Raw genomic sequence first — 22,696 nt, forward strand, 5'->3', positions numbered from 1 at the left:
GGGTGGTTAAGCACTGGAACAGATTACCTAGATGTTATAGAATCCCCATCCTTGAAAGTTTTCAGAAACAGGTTAGGAAAATGCTGGTCAGAAATAATTTAGACAGGGATGAGCCTGAGCAGGGGGGATTGCACTAGATGTCTTCTGAGGTCCCTTCCTGCTCTTTAATTCTCTGAAAAGCTTTTTTAAATGTTACATCAACCTCTTGTTAACATATACACATTAATGGGTATATTTTGGCTACAACAGTTAGCAACACATGCTTTGAAAGAGCATGTCTCATAAATGAAATTTTTGGAAAGGGTGTTCTCATATAAGGCCATGGCCTGATGTATAATTAGTCACTTCTGGCCCATAGGTCATGGCCCCAGGTAATATCGTAGCTAACTAAATGTAGGAACCGGAGGTGTATTTGAATATTTATTACTTTCTAAGGTGATTTTCAGGTCTCAGAAAGAAACATTTTAGCTGCTGTTTTGTGAACACTACCATGGCCAAGGGTTCCATTAATTAATTCAATTAAGACTCTGAGCATCCTGGCCTTGATCCAGATCACTTAAGCAAGTACTTAACTGTGAGCATTGACTTCAGTGTACCTACTCAAGTGCTTCTTGATCCCTGGTGTACTGGGACACAGGGACTTAGATCTTTGAAGGGACAGTCCCCTAAATAAAGCAACCACAATTAAGTTTGTCAAAGTATCTCTGAAATATCAGATGCTTTGTCAGATGATCATTTAGCCAAACTAAATCCCTAATCAACATGGCGCTTTTTTGGTACAAAAACTACCATGTGGAAGATGACTATTCATAATAAAGTACTGCTTACTATAATTAAATGCAAGCTATAAGAGCAATGTGTGGTAGTATGTAATGCAATAGCTACAATCTTATGATGCAGTGCATATTTTTTCCTGTTTACTTTTAAAGATTCTGAACATGCAGGTAATCTATCTTAAATAAAGAGTTGTTTTCTCATTTCCAAGCTAATATAATTTAAGTGCTTAGTTAAAAACCTGTTTAATTAGCAAACTCCACTGTGCTGCACCTTCAATTAATTTGCTAAATGAAAAAATAGAAAGCCTTAGTTGTAAAATGCTTCTTAGGATAATGTTAACAATGCTGGCTTAAAATAGCAGAACTAGTTAGGTGCTATAACTTTAACAATATAACTATTTCCTAAGACAAAATAGTATATGAACATAATATAAGCACATCATGAAGGGCTGCAATTAATTAAATAATGTTTTTAATGGAGATTTTTTCCAATTGAATAGATGTCAACGTTAACATTTATTAACACCTTATAATTTTGGCTATATTAGGTAGGCATTAATTTCTGATAAATTACAGTAGAATTCATCTAAAATTACATTGTATTATCTATAAGAATAAAGGAATTCATCAGAATTAATGTTGTGAATTTAATCCTAAAGAAAGTAATAATGACTTGACATTTAAGAATTGTAACCTGTTATAATCATATTTTAAATGAATTGAAATAACTTTAATTATGACTACTTCTTTTACATATTCATATGATCAACTGTAAGCTCTAAAGCAGGAGTGTCCAGAGGGCAAGTCCACAGTCTGGGCTGTACTCAGAGACTGGCCCCACATGCTGGAGTGTCTTGGTGCAGCTGGGGTAGATGCCACATGTGGTACAGCTATGAGGCTGTGCTGCACGCAGCAGTTGCACCAGAGTGGGTGCTGTTTGTGGCATGGTGCCAGAGTTGCTGGAACGGACTCCATGTGCAGCGCACAGAGCCATGTCACACCCCACATGCTGCCTGTGGGTTGACAGGCAGCACTGCGGGTCAGACAATAGGGCTCTGTGAGCTGCATCTTTGATACCCTACTGTAAAGACGTTCTACAGTAATGCAGCAGGAACCAGTAACTATTGGTAGGTCTTCAGAAGTGTTACTTAACTGTTGTTCATCTCATGCTAAAAAGAACATGCTGATTTTTTTTTTTTTTAACTAAAAAACAAATCTTTCACATGTTACTTTCTTACCTAATACCAAAAAAAGTTGTCAAACAGTAAATTAGAGGGTCTGTTGACAGGCCTACTGAAAAAAAAGGCTCTACGGTGAACTGACATTTACCAGCTTTCACTGGGAGAAATAAAACAAGTCACAACAAGGATTAGGAAAAGGTACAAGCTACTTACCATTCTGCAATTTCAGGATGAAGAATCTTGTTGTTCACATTAAATCTAATATGAACAAAAAAAAAAAACACACTGGAATTAACACTATTAATATTGTGAATTTTGTAAGCCTACTTTTTAAAGTATGGCATATAGCATCTCAGCTGATAACATGATACCCTGAGAAATTTTAATTACTAAATATATATGCATCACAATTTATAAGCCACAGAATAGGCCCAGTCCTGCAAACAAACATTCTTATCACCTATGTGAAGAATCTCTTTCAAAGCAATGGGATTAATGATATATGTACATGTAAGTATTTGTTTAAATAGATGATCAGGGTCACAGTACACATGTACACTACCTAGGAACAATTTTTCTTAAAATAGAATTTATCAATACTACCCTTCAAACATATTTGAAGAACGATAAAATAATGAGTTGCCATTTTTACTGTCCAAGTCCATTAGAGGTTTCCTATCTTCACAAGCACAACTAGTATTAGGGCAAACAAACTCTGGCTTAAAGATAAACTTTAAAAGAAAAATTTGAAAGAGGACTTCTCTTTGCAATATGAAAGGCTCCATCTCAACTCAACCTCCCAAATATGTGGACTTTTTGCCCCTTACATGCAACTCTAGACCAGTTTTTTTCAACCTTTTCTAATAAGTGTACCCCCACCAGCCAGACGCAGAGCGCGCACGAGGGGGGCGGGGGGGGCGGCGGCGGGCGCGTGCGCAGATGGACACAGAGCCAGAGGGGGAGGCGGCCAGATGCAGAGTGGCAGCAGTGCCACAATACAAATGTTACAACTCTGTGGGCGTGTCCAGACGAGCCCGTACATGCTTAACTGGGGTTGGGGGGCAGCCATGAAGGATTGGGCCAGGCAGGTAGCCACTGGGAGGTCGGGGGGGGGCAGGGGCAGGGCATGTGGGCCCTGCAGGGAGGGTAGCCCCTGAGGGGGGCCATAGCCCCTGTTGAGGGGCAGCAAAATATATCTTCATGTATTCATGACACGTATTTAGAGTTCACTTTAGTATTATGATAGTGACACTGGTAGTTTTCCAAATTGCTAGATATATCAATAAAACATTGCCCAACTGACTACTGTCTCTCTCTCTTCATAGTGGTCTTTTGTTTTAATTGTGGAGCAACATGGATTTCGGGGCATTTTACAGAGTGACTTTGGGATTTCTTTTATCAGGGATTTTTCAGTTTTCCAATAGGGAATACCAGAATTCCTACTAGGGAGGCCAGTGGCAGGACCCTGCCTGCTCAGAGCTAGCACCTTGGACCCAGCTGGCTGTGGCTGACCTCCTGGCCAATTGGGGCCAGGAGGACAGGCTTTGACAGTTCAAAGCAGGCCACTATACCCAGAACATCTTCTGGGCGATAGCTACCCAGACGGCCAGGCAGGGGGCACACGTGGCAGTAGTGCCGCAAAAAGGTCAACTCTGTAGCCACAGCCCACTGGCCCAGAGGGGCAGATGCCTCATGCGGGTCTGGCAGGTGTGCAGCAGGTCACAGCCAGGCAGCAGCCCCCACTGCCAGACTGCTGCAGTGGGTAAAGGGTGCAGGGAGCACTCAAGCTGCTTCAGTAGTCCAGCTGGCACAAGGGGTAGTGTCCCCAGTTACCAATTGGCTTGGCCCCAGAAGCTCTTAAGAGTGAGTAGCCCTGAGCTACTTGCCATGGCAGCTTTTTACACTGCTGGAAACAGCACAGGTGCTGGCTCCAGGCTCTAGCTCCCCCTGGCTGGAGATCCAGGAGGAGCCAGGCAGGGTTATTTTGCCCCAAGTGGCACAATTTGCTCCACAACGAAGTGAATGTCTAAGCACAAGCGCTGAGGCAAAAAGCCCTAGCTCAGATTTGAGCACTTCTATTTGAGCTGTAGCAAGCACAAGTGCTTGCATGTGTGGACACACCCTCTGATTCTCCAATCTATTTTCCAGAGAAACTCAGACTTTGCATGCTTGACATTTCTGAAGCAAAATGTAAAGAATTTTCTAGACTTCTTTGTGCATCATGAAAAAAGGCAAAATTCCAGCTTTTAAAAACAGTCTTTGCAAGTTGCATTGGGAGCCTTCTGCATCTTCAGATGGTAAAGTGATAGCCTATGTATCTATGAATACACCAATATAGAGTATTTCAGAACACATGTTCATGAACCTATAAAAACAAACCAAAAAAAAAAAAAAATCAAACAATGTAAACAGTCAATGGCTTTGTGCTCCTACTCCAACAGCATCAGACAGAAAGTCCAGACTTCAACAAATTCAAGTTGGACCACATTCAGTACTAAGGGTGTTTATTTAGGAACTGGCAGAATGGCAGCACAATGTGAAAACCTCATACCATAAAGCTCTGCATCTAATATTGCACAACACAATCAGTCACCTAGAAGAGAGTCTAGTCACATGCACCAACACTGAAGATAATGGGCACTTTCTTCAGGAATAGTTTATCAGAAACCATGCTGTTAAAGCAGTTCAACACTAAACTAATACTGGTTAGCAAGAGCCAGTTAGATAAAAAGCTACATAAAAGAAAAAAACTGATGAACAAGATAATAAAATTAATCTACAAAAGGTTCAATGAACAAAAGATTGAATTCTGTCTCTGACTGAAAGGTGTTCTTCCATACTCCTAACGAGAGATTCAAAAACAAAAAATGCAGAGGAATATATAAGTTTCACATGAAAGAGCAGGCATTACTTTTGGTAAACAAGATCAATACATCAGATAAAGCACAGAAAATCGAGAGAGAAGACTGATGCAGAAAGATGGCATAAGGACATAGTGCACAGCTAGCAGCTCTACCTCACCTTACATAACTAGGTATAAGCGGTTCAAAGTTATGAAGAGGGAATTATATACTTTAGTGAGCTAATAGGCTCATATATAAAGACAGGGGAGGGTGCATTATAAGATACAAAAACGGCAAAATTCCAAACCCTTAAGAACTTACCAAATTACACAATTGCTCGACTTTGGGTGATGTTAAAGGTTACCCTTTAAACCATCATAAAAGCACTTAAAATGGGAGCATTCAGCCATTAAACGGTGTTATCCCACACTAAGTACCCTCTAAACATTTAAAGACAAGACAATTCAAGTGAGGATTATCTTTGATTCATTTTACCCCGGTCATTGCAGAGTATTGTTAGTATACAGTGGGGAGACAAAATATTTAATTTGCAATCCTCTAGCATCCCAGAATATACAGCTCCCAACCCCTCTGCCCTTCCCACCCTCCAAACCTCTACTAATTTTGCCCTGGCAGCTCTGAGAACAGAACCACTGGGGGGTAACTGCAGTGAGACCATGAAGTCTAGGGAAGCACGCTTCCCCAGGCTCTATGGTCTCGCCACCCACAGGCTCCCCACTGAAAGCAGAGTCACCATGTTAACTGCAACTGACCATGGAACCCAGGGAAGACCGCTTTCCCAAACTCCATGGTCTTGCCACCAGGCAGGACTGGCACAGTGTTACACATGTAACAGGTCGATTCCCCCAGCACCTAAGCAGCCATACTGCAGCCTACTGAACATGCTCAGAAAGAAAATGCAGGACAAGCCTAACTATATGGAATCAAAACTGTGTGCGTGCGACCAAAATAAAAGTGGCTACCTAACTACTATTTGGATACAAAGGTAAAATAGGATTTACTCCTGAATGCACCAGAAGTTAGATAGAGTATGTAAAGCAGATTTGGTGTTTGTGGCCTTGGATTCAGTTTCTGTCTCTGTCACTAATTTGTTATATGGTCACAGGCAACTCAGATACCCTCTCTACTTCTAAACCTGGTAAGCTTTAATATCATGGTGAAATATGATAATGTTATATGCTTCCTTACCCATTTCTTCTACTGAATGAGTGTAGAGTGCTGCTTCAAAATATGTTAGAGGCCAAACATCTCAGTTTTGCCATGGTTTAAAAAACTTCTTGGCTTAAAGAACTCAGAATATGCAGAACTTATTAACGCCTAGTGATGATATGAGAAAGCATGTTTCCAACCAGACATCTAGATCTCCCAGGATGAATTTTCTCCTCTGTTCCATAATGTTCAGTCAGCAAGCTCCAGTGAAACACACAAAATTTTGGTCCTTTTTTTTTTCCTCCTCTTTTTCACTTTTTTCTCCTTGCTTCTCTCCCTTTCCCATTCATTTCAAAACAGTCTATTTTCAAGACTTTATTCCTCCCAAGCTGCAGCCCCCAAACTGGTTTCTCCACCACTGAGCTACATGCCACCTTTCCCCTACCTCTTCCACACCAGAAGAGCAAGAGAGTCCTGGTTCCTGTCCATGCCTGTACTCACCAGCCCTCTGGTGGCAAGTCACAGTTGTGCAGACCTGAGACAGCATTAAACCTTAACCTGTGCATGCTCAGAAACTATTCTAACTTTATGACAGTATAACATTCCACAGGTTTAAAATGTTTTAAAGGTAACCTGTAACAGAACCCTTTGTTAACATTTCTGTCTATTACTCTATAGTCATGGGTGGTACCACTGTCCTTCATAGAAAAAAAAAAGTGTTTGTGCACGTGCGCACACATGTGTATGTTGATCCAGTTCTCCTGCTGTGAACACTCTGGTAGCTTAGTGGAGTCCATGCCTTTGAAACGAACATGTAATATGATCTTTGGCAAGTAACTTGTCTTTTGTACTTTCTGTAAAATGGGCACAGGGCTTTACCTACCTCACATGGCTATTTTGAAACACGATGCTTGTAAAATCCTTTCAGAACTTCTGTACAAGCACTGTATAAATCATCTTGAATATTAGGTTATGTCTGAAATAAAGAACTGCTTAGAAGGCAGTGAAGTAATCTTGTACTCATCTGATATATTAAAATGTGTGATATTCCAAATGGTTTGATGTAAAAGATGCAACCATCTCCTCCCTAAATAGAACTGTTTGAATGTTCAGCATTTGCAGCAAATTCTAGGACTCATGACAAAGCCAAGAGTCTGCTGATCTCATCTATGAGGCTCCTCTCTTTAGTCGTGCCTGAATCAATTTTTAGGAAAGGTTTGACATTTTCCAATACAAAATGGAAAAGAGGGGATGCTTGGTCTTGACATTGTGACATCAGAAAGGTTTTAAAACTACTATTTTTTTTTATCTTACATAGACAAGGTTTCTGGCCAGCCTTGATTTATAAAATGAGAAGATAGATGGTTAGCCACAATAAGTAGACTTTAAAAAAAACAAGCTAATGAAACATGCTTTGCATGTTAAGAGAACTGAATATAAAATCAATTCTATTTGAGGATGCAATTCAATAGAGTATTTCTTAGTTTGTATAGATTAAATGGAAGTATTAACAGAAATTGCAGATTGACATTTTGCTACAGGTAGAATTTGCTTTGTCTTTGGAGCCCGTGTGTCACATTTTCTAAGGACTGTCAATTTGCAAGTTGCAGTAAGATATAGAATTGGGTTGATTTCTGTGATACTCCTAGCATTAGGATAATCTGTTGTTCATTTTTTAAAGCAGAATTGTTTACTGTCAGGCATAAACTAAAAAGAATATCTAGGCATAAATATCTAGAAAGAATCTCTCTAAAAGAATATCTAGGCATAAACTAAAAAGACATCTTATGTCATGCTTTTATAGAAAATATTTTTGCTTCCATACCTATTTGTATATTCTTGTTAATAACCGTATGCTTTCTCCTTATGCTTAAACTTGGCCAAAATCCTTTAACGTGAACCATATTTACTCAAATCTAAGATGAGCCCTCCCCCTCCCATCAGCATGGGGAGAAAGCCCCTCATCCTAGATTCATGTACAAAGCTGGGGGGTGGGGGGAGCAGGCGGCTGCCGCAGTTCTGATTTTCGCCCTAAGCCCCCACCCACAGCAGCTTTCTCCCCATCCCCTTCCCTGCTTGCCCTCTGCAGCTTCCACCTCCCTCCCTCCCCACTCCCGCCCCAGGTGCATCTCAGTTTTGGCTCCAGCTAGGTTCCCTCCGAGTCACAGAGCACACAGAACTGTCCCCTGCCTGGCCAATTAGCAGCACTGACACTGCTGCAGGGCTGAGCAAGGGCTGAGCTTCCACATGCTGTGCTCTAGGAGGGAACAGAGGATGAGCAGCATCTGGCAGTAAGGCGGAAAAGGGGCAGGCAGAGACTGCAGGAAGCAGAAAGGGGCAGAGATTGTGGAGAGTGGCAAAGGCTGTGGGGAGCTGTACATGGGGAGATGTCAGTGACCAGGGGGAGCAGGGTGGTGCAGGAAGGCTGCAAGGGGAAGAAGTAGGGAGAGCAGAGGGCAAAGGGGCTACCTGACCCATCCCCCTCGCTCCCCAGCCACTGCTTTCCCTGCTACAGCAGCAGGAGGGGGACGAATTTAAGACAACCCTCCGATGATTAGATTCTATGCCTGAAAAATTATAACAAATTTATACAACTTTCTATATATAGAACCTAATTACTAAGGGGGGGGGGGGGGATCTTAAATTCAGAGTCGACATAGATTTTAGTAAATACAGTGATTTGTTAGCAATAAGGCAGTTTAAGGTTCCTGCAGTAATGAATTATTGGTGTAGGAACCTTAACTCTAAATAGGAAGTGCCATAAGCCTACCACTTGGGCTGTGAACTTCTTGGCTATTAAAGACTGAAGAGCATTGAACCGGGTAGGCTCTTAAGTGTTGATTTCCAAGGAAGAGTACAATAGATGAGGCTCATCTTTAACTAAACCAATGCCATATCACTAGAGTGTATGATTTTATACCAGGGGTGGGCTAAATCCAGCCCACGGGCCCTATCTGGCCTGCCAGCTAACTGAACCCAGCTTGTGGCTGCCCCTCACACTGGGGCAGCCTGTGCTGGGCTCCCACTGATGCCCACAGCCCAGCACCAGTCAGCATGTGCAGGGCTGTTTCTCAATGTAGCCGCATGCTGCTCTGCTCCCCCTGCCTCCAGCAGCAGCTCTTGCTCATGATCTTGCCCTGCCATGCCACACCACGCCAAGTGAGCAGCTTCAGCCAGGCAGCTCCTGCCCCAGCATGTGGGGGGGGCTCCAGTTTCAGCTCCCAGGCATTACTGGTTTTTGTCTTTGCTAACCTAGCTAGTATCTATGTGCCATGACATAAGTGGTTGCCTCAGCTTAGTGCTCCAATAAGCAAACTTATGAGTTGCTTACAGGACAATTTAGGAACGGCCTTTAGGGACAAGGTAGGACTAGCCTACAGATCACAGTGGAAACAAGATGGCTGCTTATAAAATTAGTACTCTCCGTTCCATAAGTAATTAGCTCAGTAAATTTTTTCCAATTGTGCGTGCATGTGTATACATGCATTTCTCAGGCCTAAGGCAATGCTCCAAATGAAGTTTATTTTTCTATTTGTTTTATAAAGTCCTTCGTACCTTGCTATCTTTTTTATTATGCGTTTGACTCTCTTGTTGGACTGTTTTGATTACTTTTGAATATTCCATCTGTTTTTTATTGTTACAAGTTTAATACAGCATTCTGATTCATAGATGAGATGGTACGCTTACATCTAGATGCATATTTCTAGTGTCTATGCCAACATTTTCTCTAGTTAGTTCTCTAAAATGTATAATATTAACTAAAACAAAGGGACAAGTGGTATCAACGCTATAGGAAATTATAATTTGTTACTGGGGGCTTTATTTTCATCAGATACAAAAAGAAAACCTAATAATTGCCCACAAGACAAAGGCAATTTACGGTCAGCCTTTAGGGCCAAGGTAGGAATGCCTAGGGAACATAATGGAGACGAGAGGCCTATATAGTTAAAAAAAAGATCAATTAGCTCAGATAGTATCCCAGGAGATGTTCAAAAGAATGAGGCAGAGAAGCAACATCATTAGGACCACGAAAGGCATGTTCTGTCAACAGCAGATGAACATCCTACGTGCCAAGAGAGTCAGCTTATTTTTATTATTATCCATAGCAAAAAAGCACCAGAGCAGAGTAAACTAAGAGACAAATGAAACTGGCAGAAAAAAGAAGGATCCCTGAAAAGCAACTTCATCTTAACCAGTTCTGTGAAAGGCAGGAAGGCAGCTTCATAACGGCCTTAGAAAGTCTGGCTAAACAATGTATTGCAGGAGGCAACACAACAGCAATGGTACATATGATTAAGAGTCTGGAATTGCACCTTATGATTGTTCTGTCAAACTGCTCAGCTTCAGCAATCCTTAAAGATATCACAATGCATTTAAACATGCTGGTAAGCACTGAATAAAGGGCAATAAAATAACTCTGACACTGTACCCAGATTTTTTTTAAGTCTGCTGCAAAAAAATAAAATACAATGAATCCAGGGAAGGTGTTTGAAGTTGCAAATGTTTAAGGAAGGAATAGATTTCAAGAGAAGATCACTTTTCACTGAGGTCAATTAGCGAGCAGTTCTCAATAGCCAGATTGACTACTTTTGTCAAAGAAATTAAGTAACTTTGAATGACAGAACTGACAGCCCCTTGAGAAGACAGAACTATATATGAGAGAAGTGAAGGAATGGAGTATACTGTGACAAGTGGTTTTAGGACATGGTATCTGTCAAAAGAGCAGATCTTTCACATTCAGCAAAAAAATCAATGAGTGTCCATTTACATTGTGAGCGAGGAGGCAAAAGAGGAAGGGAAGAAAAAAAAAAAGACAGTCTCACTTTTGTCAAAGACAGCAAAAAAGAGCACCATAGGGCTTGGCTATATTGCTCCCACTGAGAAGCATGCTACTGCCACTCGCCCCTGCACATGTCCTACCCCAAAAACATAACCACTTCAGAAAGGCCATTGGAGACTCCCCCTCTTAGGTTTGCTTACTAGTACAAGATTGGGCCTGCTCAAAAAAAGCTATCTTGCTTGGAGCAGGAGTGGGCAGGGGAGTTGTACTTCTCAGTGGTACTCCTGGGCTCAGCACGAAGGCAATACAAATATAACCATTGCTAGGCATGCACCAATGAAGGCTTTCTGGGCCAATACCAATGGCCGATTATTAACGAGCTGTACCAGCCAGTACCAGTCTGATTACCAATAGGCAGCCTGGCAAACAGCGTTCAGCTGGCAAGCCTGCTGGGGGGAAGGGACAAGGAGGGAAGGGGAGTGGGGGGGCAGATCAAGGTCTCTGCAGTGAGGGAGAGAGAAAGGCAGGGGCAGGTGGTACCAGCTGGGGCAGGGCAGGGCACAGGATACAGCCGCGAGTGGCTTGTCCGGAGGGTACGGGGGGACTCCCGCTGCTGCGCGCACCCCAGGGGAGGCACGGGGGGGGATGCCCCCTGGACCTGCACGTGAAGTGAGGGCAGGCTGCTGCAGCAGGCTGGAGCCGGGGGCAATGCCAGGCTCCTCCTGCCAAGGGGGCTGGGCCAGGTCTGCGCTCAGGGTGGGCAGTGGCGGCACTGGGAGAGGGGATAGGGGGGTGCTATGGCAAATTCTGGGGTGGCTGTAGCCCTCCCAGTGTCATCACCGTCTGCCCCAAGAACAGCCCCAGCCCAACACCCCCCCAACAGAAAGAGCCCAGCGCCACCCCTAGCCCACAGCAGCAGCCCGCCCTCACTTCGCGCACAGATCTGGGGGGCATTTGCCCAAGGTGCGTGCAGCAGTGGGAGCCGCACCCTCCTTCCTGTGCCCCCCCGGACAAGCTGCTTGCAGCTCCGTCCCACACCTCATCCCACCTGGGCAGCGCCTGCCCCATCCCTGCTTCCTCCCTCACTCTGGGAGCCTCGATCTACATGTTTTCCCCGCAACAGACTTACCAGCCAGACACTGGCCTCTAACTGCATGCATGCTGAGGCTGCACAAATGCACATGGCATTTATTGGTGACATTATCGGCCACATCAGCCAAAAAAAAGCCAATTGCCAATACTGTCAATTTTCCTTTTATTGGTGCCGATACGATATGAACCAATGCATCAGTGCATCTCTGACCTCTGTACTAGTGAATGTGGAGAGATGTGTGTATCTGAGCTCTAAGAGGGAAAAATGTCTGCTAACCAGCTAGAAGTCTTCCCTAAAAAAGTAGAGAGAGTTCCACAGAAGTAACCAGAGGAAGTCATTACTACAAATACGAAAGACCGTAATAAATTATTATTAAGACCCTTAAGTGACCCAGGATGCATGATGCAAACAGCACAGGCACAAGCCAAGTGCTAAATGGGTTCGCTTCCTACCTGAATAATGATTAGAAACAGATCACTTTAGAGAGGTGCTCAGTAGCAATGACTGTTCAGCAATATACACTGGAGCAAAAAAACCACCTTTTACTAACTGAGACAGAAAAAGAATCATAGAAAATTAGGGTTGGAAGGGACCCCAGGAGGTCATCTAGTCCACCCACCTGCTTAAAACAGGACCATCCCCAACTAGATTATCCCAGTCAAGGCTCTGTCTTGCTTGGTCTTAAAAACTTCCAAGGATGAAGATTCCACAGCCTCTCTGAGTGCCTGTTCCAGTGCTTTACCTCCTGGTAGTGAGAAAGTTCTCCCTTATATCTAACCTAAGCTTCCCTTACCGCAACTTAATAACAATGCTCCTTGTTCTGTCATCTGCCACCACTGAGAACAGTTTGGCTCCATCCTCTTTGGAACCAACCCGTCAGGTAGTTGAAAGCTGCTATTAAATTCCCTGTTTTCTCTTCTCCAGACTAAATGAGCTCAGTTCTCCCAGCCTCTCCTCATAAATTATGTCTCCAGCCCCCTCACCATTTCCGCTGCCCTCTGTTGGACTCTCTCCAATTTGTCTACATCCTTTCTGTAGTAGGGGGCCCAAAACTGGACACTGTACTCCAGATGTGGCCTTACTAATGCCATATAAAGGCGAAGAAGCACTTCCCTCCCATCTGCTGGCGACACTCCTACTAACGCAGCCCAGTATGCTGTTAGCCTTCTTCACAATAAGGGTACACTGTTGGTTTATATTCAGCTTCTTGTCCACTATAACCTTTTTCTGAAACTGTTGCTTAGCCAGTTGGTCCCCAGCCTATACCAATATATGGGACTGTTCTATTTTAAGTGAAGGACTTTGCACTTGTCCTTACTGAACCTCATGAAATTTCTTTTGGTCCAATCCTCCGATTTGTTGAGGTCTCTCTGAAAAACAAATTTGGAAGCCTGTAAAGGTTGCTTTTTCAGGTTGAAGTTCACGTGCCTATACCCAGCCTTGAGCTCTCAACCCTCCAGCTGGCAGTCCCATTGCTGCAAACAGGCCTGCTATCCTGGGAGGAATTACTGCGAGGGCCATAATTTGTTCAAGTCATACACAGAAGCGTCTGATGTAGGAATTAAACAAAAATTAGTCCACCCAAATGTAGCACATCCACCTACACCTGAAGAACACATTACAAGATCAGCTCTCATGGAAAGCTTTTGTATGGTTTGCCTGAGGAGGAAAGCAAGGCAAGGTAGTTCTTGGCATGAACAGCAATATCTATAGCATAAGCAGAGATTAAGTAGGTATAACAGACCTTCATCACAATGCTATAAATTGGAATAGGCAATACCCTTAGTGTACATGGTGTTTTGAAAGGAAAGAAGCACAAACTAATTTTTTTGGTCACGAAATTGCACACACACTGTTTTAATCAGCAAATTGATATATACTCCTGTCTTGAAGGAGGGATTGTTTTCTAAACTGTATGCATTCAAATGCAAGCCTAATACACAATTTACATATATAGATGCTAGATTTATATATCCAAGCTAACAACCAGCAATTACACTCTTCCCCCACTTTTTTTTGTCTTTTTTTTTTTTTTTGCACACATGCAGTTTAGAAAATGATGCTGTTAGAAGCTGATTTGAGGAGTGGTAAAAATTTAATCCCTGCTGTTTGCTTTCTGTGTTGGATGTGAGAACTTTCAAAACAAAATGATTTAGTTTATGAACCTAATTCTGAAGTATAACAGCTGAAAACCCACACCATGGGTGCCGCCTATAAGCACATAAAAATAAAATGTGCTGAGAAGAAAACTGAAAGCATAAGTGGTGCTAAGTGTTTATTTCTAGCTTGTACAGCAACAAATGGGGTTAATCAAAGAGAGGACAAGATGCACACACAAAGAGTTAGTGAAAGTCCTACAAGAACACTTTTGAGAATTTTAAGATAAGGAGCCTGAAAACAGATTTTTTCCCTTCTTCCCCCAGTTTTTATATTTCCCTTATTTTGTGAGCAAATTTTATAGTCACAAGATTACTTCTTTTGGCATATCTTGCTATAACAATTATTCTACTGGTATAGCAAGAAATACAATCTTTTAATGAGTATAGCAATAAGGCACAGGAGTGTCTATTATATCATTTGATGAGATAAAGAATACCTTCCAATTATGACAACTTCAAATCTTGGGTACTTTATATTAATACATTGGTTTGTGTGTTTTATTTTTAATATCTGTAGATTTCTTAAAGATGCCCACTACTGAGCTCATCTTTAGCTCAGGCATTAACTACTTGAAAAAAGTAACATTTTAGTTTAGTAAATTAACACGAAAGCGTTTTCTGGAATCTTGATATTCAGGGAATGCTAACACAAAACTGAAACCTTCACTGAAACACGTTGTGCTAACTCACCAAAACTGAAAGACTTATGCTGACTAAGACCAGCAAGAGTCAGCAACTTATGGCCTCAAGAATCACTGGATGCCACCAGTGGAAATGGGGCATGGGATGCAGCTTCAATAGTATATTACTACCAGGGGCTTTGCCCAAGCCTGGGTGATGGGAGCTGTGTCTACACTACAGCCAGAGGGCAGGGAGAAGTGGTGGTAGGGAAAAAAGCTGCAGAGGCAGTGGACTGCTGACCCACCTCAGACCCAATCTGGGCTGTTCTGAAAGTTGCTGGCTGCTGCTTTAGAGCACTTACATAGGGGCCTGATGTCCTATAAGCTAGCTGCAGATGGTTTAAAAAAAAAAAAAAGACAAGGCAAAACCACTACATAGCTTCCTTGAGAAATTTGACAGCTAAGTGTCCTCCTTCCCCCCTATGGTACAGGTATTGTGCAATGACTGGTTAATTGCATAAGACAAGCTACGTGTGCAAAGTAGCTATACTTTGCATGCGTAGCAAAGTAACGCACAATAAAAAGCTCTTACCAGCTATGAAGTTATATACATTTTGAGGTCTAGCTTTATAGTTGGTTGCTATCAAGCTTTAATTTGCATGTGTAGCAGGGTCTCCCCCGAGGCTGGGATCCCCGTCAGTTTACACGGCTCCCAGTTGCAGGGGTGCACCATGTCTAGTTTGAAACCCCCAAGCCCTGGGGATTGCAGCTGTCATGACCCCCAAGGCTCAGGGGTGCCTGAAATCCCTAGCCCACACAAGACTTTCAATCCTGGATGCACATCCCACAGTACCCCACAACTGACAGGGGGCAAAAGGGGACTCCCAACTGCGGGAGCCTGCTTCTTGCCAGTGCAGGGGGACTAATGTGCAATCCTACAATCATGCCTCCTGCTATGCAGATACAGCACGTCAAGAGATGCAACTGTATGGATATCACATTAGATCCAAGCATGTCTTCACCTGCACATGTAGAGGGGGCCTTGGAAAAAACAGACACAAGGAAGAACCACTACATAGCTCTCAGATCTCTCAAGAAAGCAAACTGAACAACAATACATTTATAAAAGGTAGTATACCAAAGTTCAGGTCTAGGATACTTCAACAGTAAAGCAGCCATACTGCCAAAGATTATGATAATGCAGAATAATTTATTAAAATGGGGATAAGAGGAGTGATGTAACTGGCTGCATTTAAATTGATACTCTTAGAGCTTTTCTGTCTGTATTGATTGTTTTCATCAAATATTTAGAAATAGCATCTTTCTCACTTTCTTTAAAAAAGAGAAGACATACCTTAATGTGCCAAACATCCTCAAAAATTAGGAAAGAGAAGCACAAAGCACAGAAGTACCATACTTTATTCTGAACTATACCTTTCCTTTTATTTTTATTGAAATGTTAAGTGGTGCAGAAGGCCATAGGGCAAAGTTGCTTTCAAATCCAGCTGCAACAATCCAACCTATACCAGCATGAAATGTTTATTCAAATTATTTTACAGAGGAATGCAAACCTTGTGAGTTGATTATATTATATTGTACCCTTTTGCTGGACATATTCTGATAATTTTAGGCAAAGCAACAGCAGAAAGATGTGCAGCATACAGCATTAGGACGCAAATAGTTTTTCTTGTTTGTTTGTTTTTTAAAAGATTCTGCAATATTTTGTATTCAGTGCACAATGGTCGTAAAAGGCACAGAGTCCATAATTTTAGTACTCATGTTTTTCCAGTGTCCATGCTCTTGACAGACTGGTTAAGTTTCCAGTCAGGTTGTGAAAGAGAACAAAAGTAATTAAGTAATCATATTCCAGATCTCATTTCATCCGACAAAGAGGACAGGCTATCCCAAGAGAAAGCACACTTATGTGACCTTACAAAATGAGTGTCTAGAATTATAGGCAACAGCAGCCAATTCTGTGAAGTAACATGATCATCTCAGTATTAGTATGATCTGCTGTGGACAGAGAGGTAGATGAAGGAAAATACAACAGGATGACTTAGAGCTAAGGATCATAAAAAGGCCACCCACTCATTATCTCAGACATAGCATTTATTTTAATAGCCTTGCAGACAGTTTGAGTAGGGTTTTTATGCATATTTTAGCTAAAAAGATGATAAAGTTTTAGGATATTATAACCTGGCACAGACAATGGCATTTGATTCAAATTCAAACCATCATCCTCAAATCAGAGAAAAAGTCTATGATAAATCATTCCAATTGCTCTAGGAAATAAATAACTATTTTTTGTGTGAGCTTCTGCTTCACAGAACTGCAGCAAAGAATTTTTTTTATAGGTAGTAATTTAAAAAAAAAATCAAAATCTATGAAGTAATAACAAATGGTCATATTTATGTAGAAATAGAATCTCTCCCTCCTTTATATGTTGTATTACTGTGTCTTTTCAGAAGAGTGGATGTTCCAAAAGTCTTTGTTGTATAAAGCATTTTACATAAAAGAATAAAATATAGTAACCAGTCCATAGAAACTATACCTTGAGCAAGTGTTGGAATACAGCCAAGTACTCATTGTCAAGAAATGTAAGGGGTTTTTAAATGTGTAAGTAGCATATAAAGAAACATACGTATGAATCTCTGCTGTTTCTAAGATAAATTGAAAAAGATTTCCAAATACCCATATAAAATAAAAGGAAACCTGTATTTTAGTCAGAAGTGAAACTTAAATCTTTGGATTTGAACAAAAGCCTGAATCAAAAATAGGTTTGCTATTTTATATAAAATATCATATTTGTCATGAGCAAAACCATGATATATTTTAAAATGTAAAGTGAAAACAACAAAAATTACTCAACAATCAATATTTTAGTCACTTACTGACTGATTCCTTCAAATGATGCTTCCCTGGAGACATGTCCACTATCAGTGTTAATACCACGCTAGAAGGGGAAGATGAAAAGAACTATCACTGTGGTATAAAGAGAAGTACTCAAAAATTAAAGAACCCCATTTTGTAAGGCTTTTTTGAAATCCTGCATGTAAATGAAATGCACGTGTCAGGAGGAAGGATCCTGGATCTTTTAGTTATCAGGTTCCTCCAGAATAGAGTTGAAAGCTGGGTGACTGCAGACCACCAGGTCCCAAGGACCACACCAGAGCTGGTTCAAGACTGGCACAGTGCTGGGGCTGAGAACAATGATCAGCAAACTATGCATGTTAAAAATCAAAGTAAACATTAGCATGCAACTGCTCAGAACATATTCTAACTTTAATACTGCACAGATTTAACACATACTAAAGGTGTTCAATGTAACAAGGCCCTCAGAACTCTTCCCGTTAAAGTAGAGAAAAACAATGCTTTGTAGTTCGCTACGTAAGAAGGGGTTCCTAATAAAGAGCTAGACAAGTGAAAAGAAGAAACCTAATAACTATCTCTGCATTAAACCTGCTGCATTAAATAACAGTTAGTTAGAGGCCAACAACCCCTTGCACCTACAACTCAGAGCAAGAATTCAGGTTCTCCAGATAGGAAGAGAAAGGCATGGCATATATCTCTTGGGGGAAAGGGGCCTGGGAAAGAGACTGAGGTCCCTATCACCAAAACAACCCCATTGAAAAATGAAAAGGCTGCTCTGAAAATGCTTAAGCAGTGTTAAAGTTAGAACATGCTGTTAGCAGTTGCACGTTAAGGGTTAATATTATTTCTGAACTATACAATTCTGATTTGCAACTAGAGGGCTGGCAATCAGGTTCCCTGGCTTCTATCTATTCCCTAGATAGAAGCCAGGGAACCTGGGCTCTATCCCTACTTGAGGGGGAGGGAAGGGGTGGGGAGCAGTGCATCCTGGGCTGCTGGAGGACTGAAAATTACTTGTTTTATCTTTGTGAAGCAGACTAAAGTTACCCTAAGAAAAGCTAGTTAGCACAACCCAGAGTTAACCCTCATCTGAAGTGGTGTAACTTGGAGCTGCTCAGAGGGCAGTTAGCATGAGTTAACATGCTTTAATATGCAGATGTGCTTTAAGTGCCCTCAGTATGGTTCAAGTGTAACATGGAACTTCACCCCATGGTCAGAACAGTAGGAGAAGGTGGGAATTAAACTTATTTTTACTGCATAGGAGGGAATGAGGTGGGTAACAAAAAGGTTTATTGCAATTTATGTGCAAAATTACTAGAACATAAATAAGGATCACAGCAGCAGGGCACGGTAAAGGAAGGATGAGATTTAGCAACCAACCAAGCAGGAGGAGAGGGGAAAGGTTGGTCAGTTATATGAAGATAACTGGCCTAGAATTAGGAGCACTGACAGACTTATCCTCCTTGATGGGAAAGGGAGGGAGAAGCTATATTAGACAATAATTAATTCATCACTTTGTTGAAGATAAACAGATTAAATATTCTCCGGGAATAAATATTACTTACCAATGTAAGGAGGACAGAAGGTTTCTTTGAAGCCAAGACACTGGATATCTAAATAGAGGTTTACAGTTACAATACTTTTCATTATTTTAACTCTGGAAAATTTGCTACCAGCAGCATATTATATGCAGCAATCTTAGAAACATTTCAGCTTGCTAAAAGAAACCATACTTCCTATATTCTGTATGTCATATAAAGAAGCCAATACAATATGGGGAAAGTATGTATCAACAGTTTTATTGCCATAAAGAGATAACTTAAGGAAGGGCTGGGCACCAGAGTGCAGTCATATTAACATGCTTAATTGTAACAGATTTACTATAACATGCCCTATCCATCAGTAATTTCATATCAATTAAAGGAACAGCAGGATTGGAAGCCTCATCATCTTAAAAGTGGCAAAGTAATTTCATTTTGGCACTACACATCCAGAGAGCCTCTGTGATGAATAAAGACATTTCTCACTTTTTCCAATTTAAAAGATGATTTTTTTCCATTCCCCACATGCATTGCTCTGCAAAAGACCCACAAGACAGGGGAAATGGATTAACCAGATGGAGGGAACAGCCATACTGACTCTACAAAGTGCTGTCAAGAGCACAAAGTAAACAAACAGGAAAGGAGAGAAAAAGAATTACCTGATCTCCTTCTAATACAGTAAGCTTAAGTGTCACTTTTAAAAAGAATTGACCAAAAATGTTGAGACAGAAATGCAATTTTTTAAAGTTGGTGGTGTCCTTTTACGTCTTACATGTAGCAGCTGCATTGTACAATTACACCTGCTGTCATTCATGTTTTGAAAGGGAAAAAGCTCAGAAAAAGTTCTTTAAAAAAAGCCAATAATGGAACATGGAAATTAGGAATCGGGTATCTGTGCATCGTTAATGCTCTACTATATTAATGAAGTGCACATTAATTGTTTTTACATTATCGTGTGCTGAATATTTATTGTACTTCACACTTGGTCATCTTTCACTTACTAGACTGTCTCCAACACCCCAGCTTCTTTCACCATCTTTCTCTCATTTATAATTTGAGATTACAATAGGTCTTTCATTTCCACAGAGACCGTGCACTTCTCAATACATTCCATTTGTACACCATAATGTTTTTTAAAGATACAGCATTTTTATTTCCATATAATGCCTGGCATCACAGTGTAGCATGATTATGCCAACTTTATAGCCCAACTTGGTGGTGGCTGATGACAGAACAAGGAGCAACGGTCTCAAGCTGCAGCAAGGAAAGTTTAGGTTAGATATTAGGAAGAACGTTCTCACTAGGAGGGTACTAAAACACTGGAACAGGTTACCCAGAGAGTTGGTGGACTCTCCATCCTTGGTGGTTTTTAAGACTGGCTAGACAAAGCCTTGGCTAGGATGATATAGCTGGTGCTGGTCCTGCTCTGAGTAGGGGGTTGGGACTATACGACCTCTTGAGGTCCCTTCCAACCCTAATTTTCTATGATTCTAACTTCCCAAATCTAGTAATTACTGGGGTCCTACTGGCTTTCGCAATAACTGCTGCAGTTCAAGGCCTCTGGTTTGTTTAAAAAAGCGGTCAACATTTTGCAATAAGTCTGACTTCATGACAGTGTAAGGGGAAGTAAGAGATGAACAGTATTTGTCAATCATCTCACTATTCTGCCTGTTCTTTCGGGAAGAGAAGTGTAATGTCATTTCAGTTCAAATTTTATTAGCACTATTAATGCAGTAGTCCCATTAAACTACAAGACAGACATTTAGAATCTCTAATACATGTTTATTGTTTAAAAATCAATGTGCATTCAGCGTAAGTTATAGTTGATCTTCAATGGATTCTGGGTCTCCCACTCATAATATTATTGGTATTCTTAAATGCTTGTCTTTTTGTTATAACTATATTACAGATAAAAATGAAGGGGAAAGGAATACAAATATTAACATTAAAAAATAAATCCTTCCTATACCTCTGAGAAGAAAAGCCTTGGGATCCTAGATAGATAGGTCTGTAATGGGGTTATAGAGAAGGGGGTGTTGAAATTCATTTACTGACTAATAAACAAACCTCATCACTTGGTGGATGTTCTATCAAATTATAAATCAGCTCATTACCAGATTCACAGTACATGAGTGAAAAAAAAATCAAATGTGAGATGGCAAGACAGGTACATGTTAGCACTTGGCTATGTTTTATAGTTTTCTTGTATCCAAAAGATTCTACGATTATTACATACAACCCACAAGAACCCAAGCAGGCTAGGCTCTCAACTGTAGCTACAAAACCCTTGTACATCAGGCCTCTGACATCCCTGGGTCAGCAAAGTTGATGTGCTTAGTAAATTAAGCAAGAATTGCCTCCAAAACCTTTGAATTACAAGCCATTCATGTTTCTGCAAGTAAAATAGAATTTTAGAAGCCGGAGCGTTCTCAAGCAGTTTGTTTTGGTCAATGCAATATTTAAGGTTACACTGTATTGTCACAGAGTTCCTAAAAGCCATTCTAACACTACAACCCCCATTTGCTGGCAATTTGCTTTTACCTCTTCCAAAGTGATAAAATGCACAAATATAGGCCACATACAGATGCTTAGGTTCTCCTGGGAATTGATTCTCTCCCAGGATAAAACAAGACTACAGATGTTCAACATTTTTCTCCCAGAGCAAAAATGGCTTCCTGGGAACAACCAGGGTTAAATTACTCATCACTGCAAGAGCTCGTCTTCAGGGACTCAGCATTTAGTCATCTCCAGGTAAGTTTTTCTACCAGAAAAGCAAACCCGAGAGAATTCTCCCAGGTCATTTGAATGTGTGTATGCAACCACAAACAGATTAATCTGGTAGAGAAATGCAATGCTGCAAAACTTCACTAGCTTGTAGCTTAAAATAGAACACCCGAAAGGGAAAAATTATCTTTACATGGACCTCTGAAATGTCCCAACTTAGAGAACTGCATATTTTTCTTTCCCACAGGTAAGAATTATAAAAGCACAGACACAGCATGGGAACAATTGCCATAAAGGCATTTGTTAATGGGAGAATGCCTGCAAAATATCAATGTGTCATTCTTTTCTAATAAGGCTTTGTTTCTAACGTGGAATGGCTTGTCAAACATTCTTGCAGATAAAGCTTCTGTATTCTGTACTCCTACATTCGACACATCGAGTTTGATAACAAGACTATAATTCCAACCCAAATACGTCAAACAGAAACCTCTTCACAGCTTCCTCAAATGTGCACATATGGGAATAAACTATCACAACTTTAGTTTAGAACTGGATGCATTTTGAAAATGAAATAAAACATTTCCACAGCTGGTTAAAGTGAATTTTGGGTCTGGTGAGTCAGGGTTAGCATTCTGAGGGGAAACAAGTATCAAAATCTTCTTTTTCAAGCTGCTCTCCCAAAGAATCACCCACAGAGCTTGGCAAAAATGCTTCCACAATCCTGCTGAGCTTTTCTACTGAAAGAGATAACTGTCCAGGTGCATAAGTGAATAACATCTGCTCAGAAACAGCTACAGAAAGAGATATTATCCATATTTTAAAAATTAATATGAATGCATTTATTCAGGCTCCACAGTAATAGTAAATAATTAAAACCTGTAGCTGCTTGGATGTAAGATACTTCCATGACGTAGTTCAAGTAATTTATGTGTCATGGT

The 22,696-nt window shown here is 41.0% G+C and overlaps 1 protein-coding gene across 3 annotated transcripts in view; it reads right to left on the reverse strand.

Moving 5' to 3' along the window:
• Positions 1–22,696, reverse strand: part of PEPD (peptidase D) — a 219,259-nt gene that overhangs the window by 157,352 nt on the left and 39,211 nt on the right. For 2 of the 3 annotated variants that reach the window (XM_006274303.4, XM_019492940.1), the window contains 3 exons: positions 19,059–19,106; positions 17,514–17,575; positions 2,171–2,215 (listed from right to left, as the gene is read on the reverse strand). In XM_006274303.4, the coding sequence (XP_006274365.1) occupies positions 2,171–2,215; positions 17,514–17,575; positions 19,059–19,106 (155 nt within the window). The remainder of the gene's footprint in view (positions 1–2,170; positions 2,216–17,513; positions 17,576–19,058; positions 19,107–22,696) is intronic. The other variant, XM_019492941.2, reaches the window with a different exon arrangement.

Source organism: Alligator mississippiensis, chromosome 10 (assembly GCF_030867095.1).
Source record: "Alligator mississippiensis isolate rAllMis1 chromosome 10, rAllMis1, whole genome shotgun sequence".
Lineage (NCBI taxonomy): Eukaryota > Metazoa > Chordata > Crocodylia > Alligatoridae > Alligator > Alligator mississippiensis.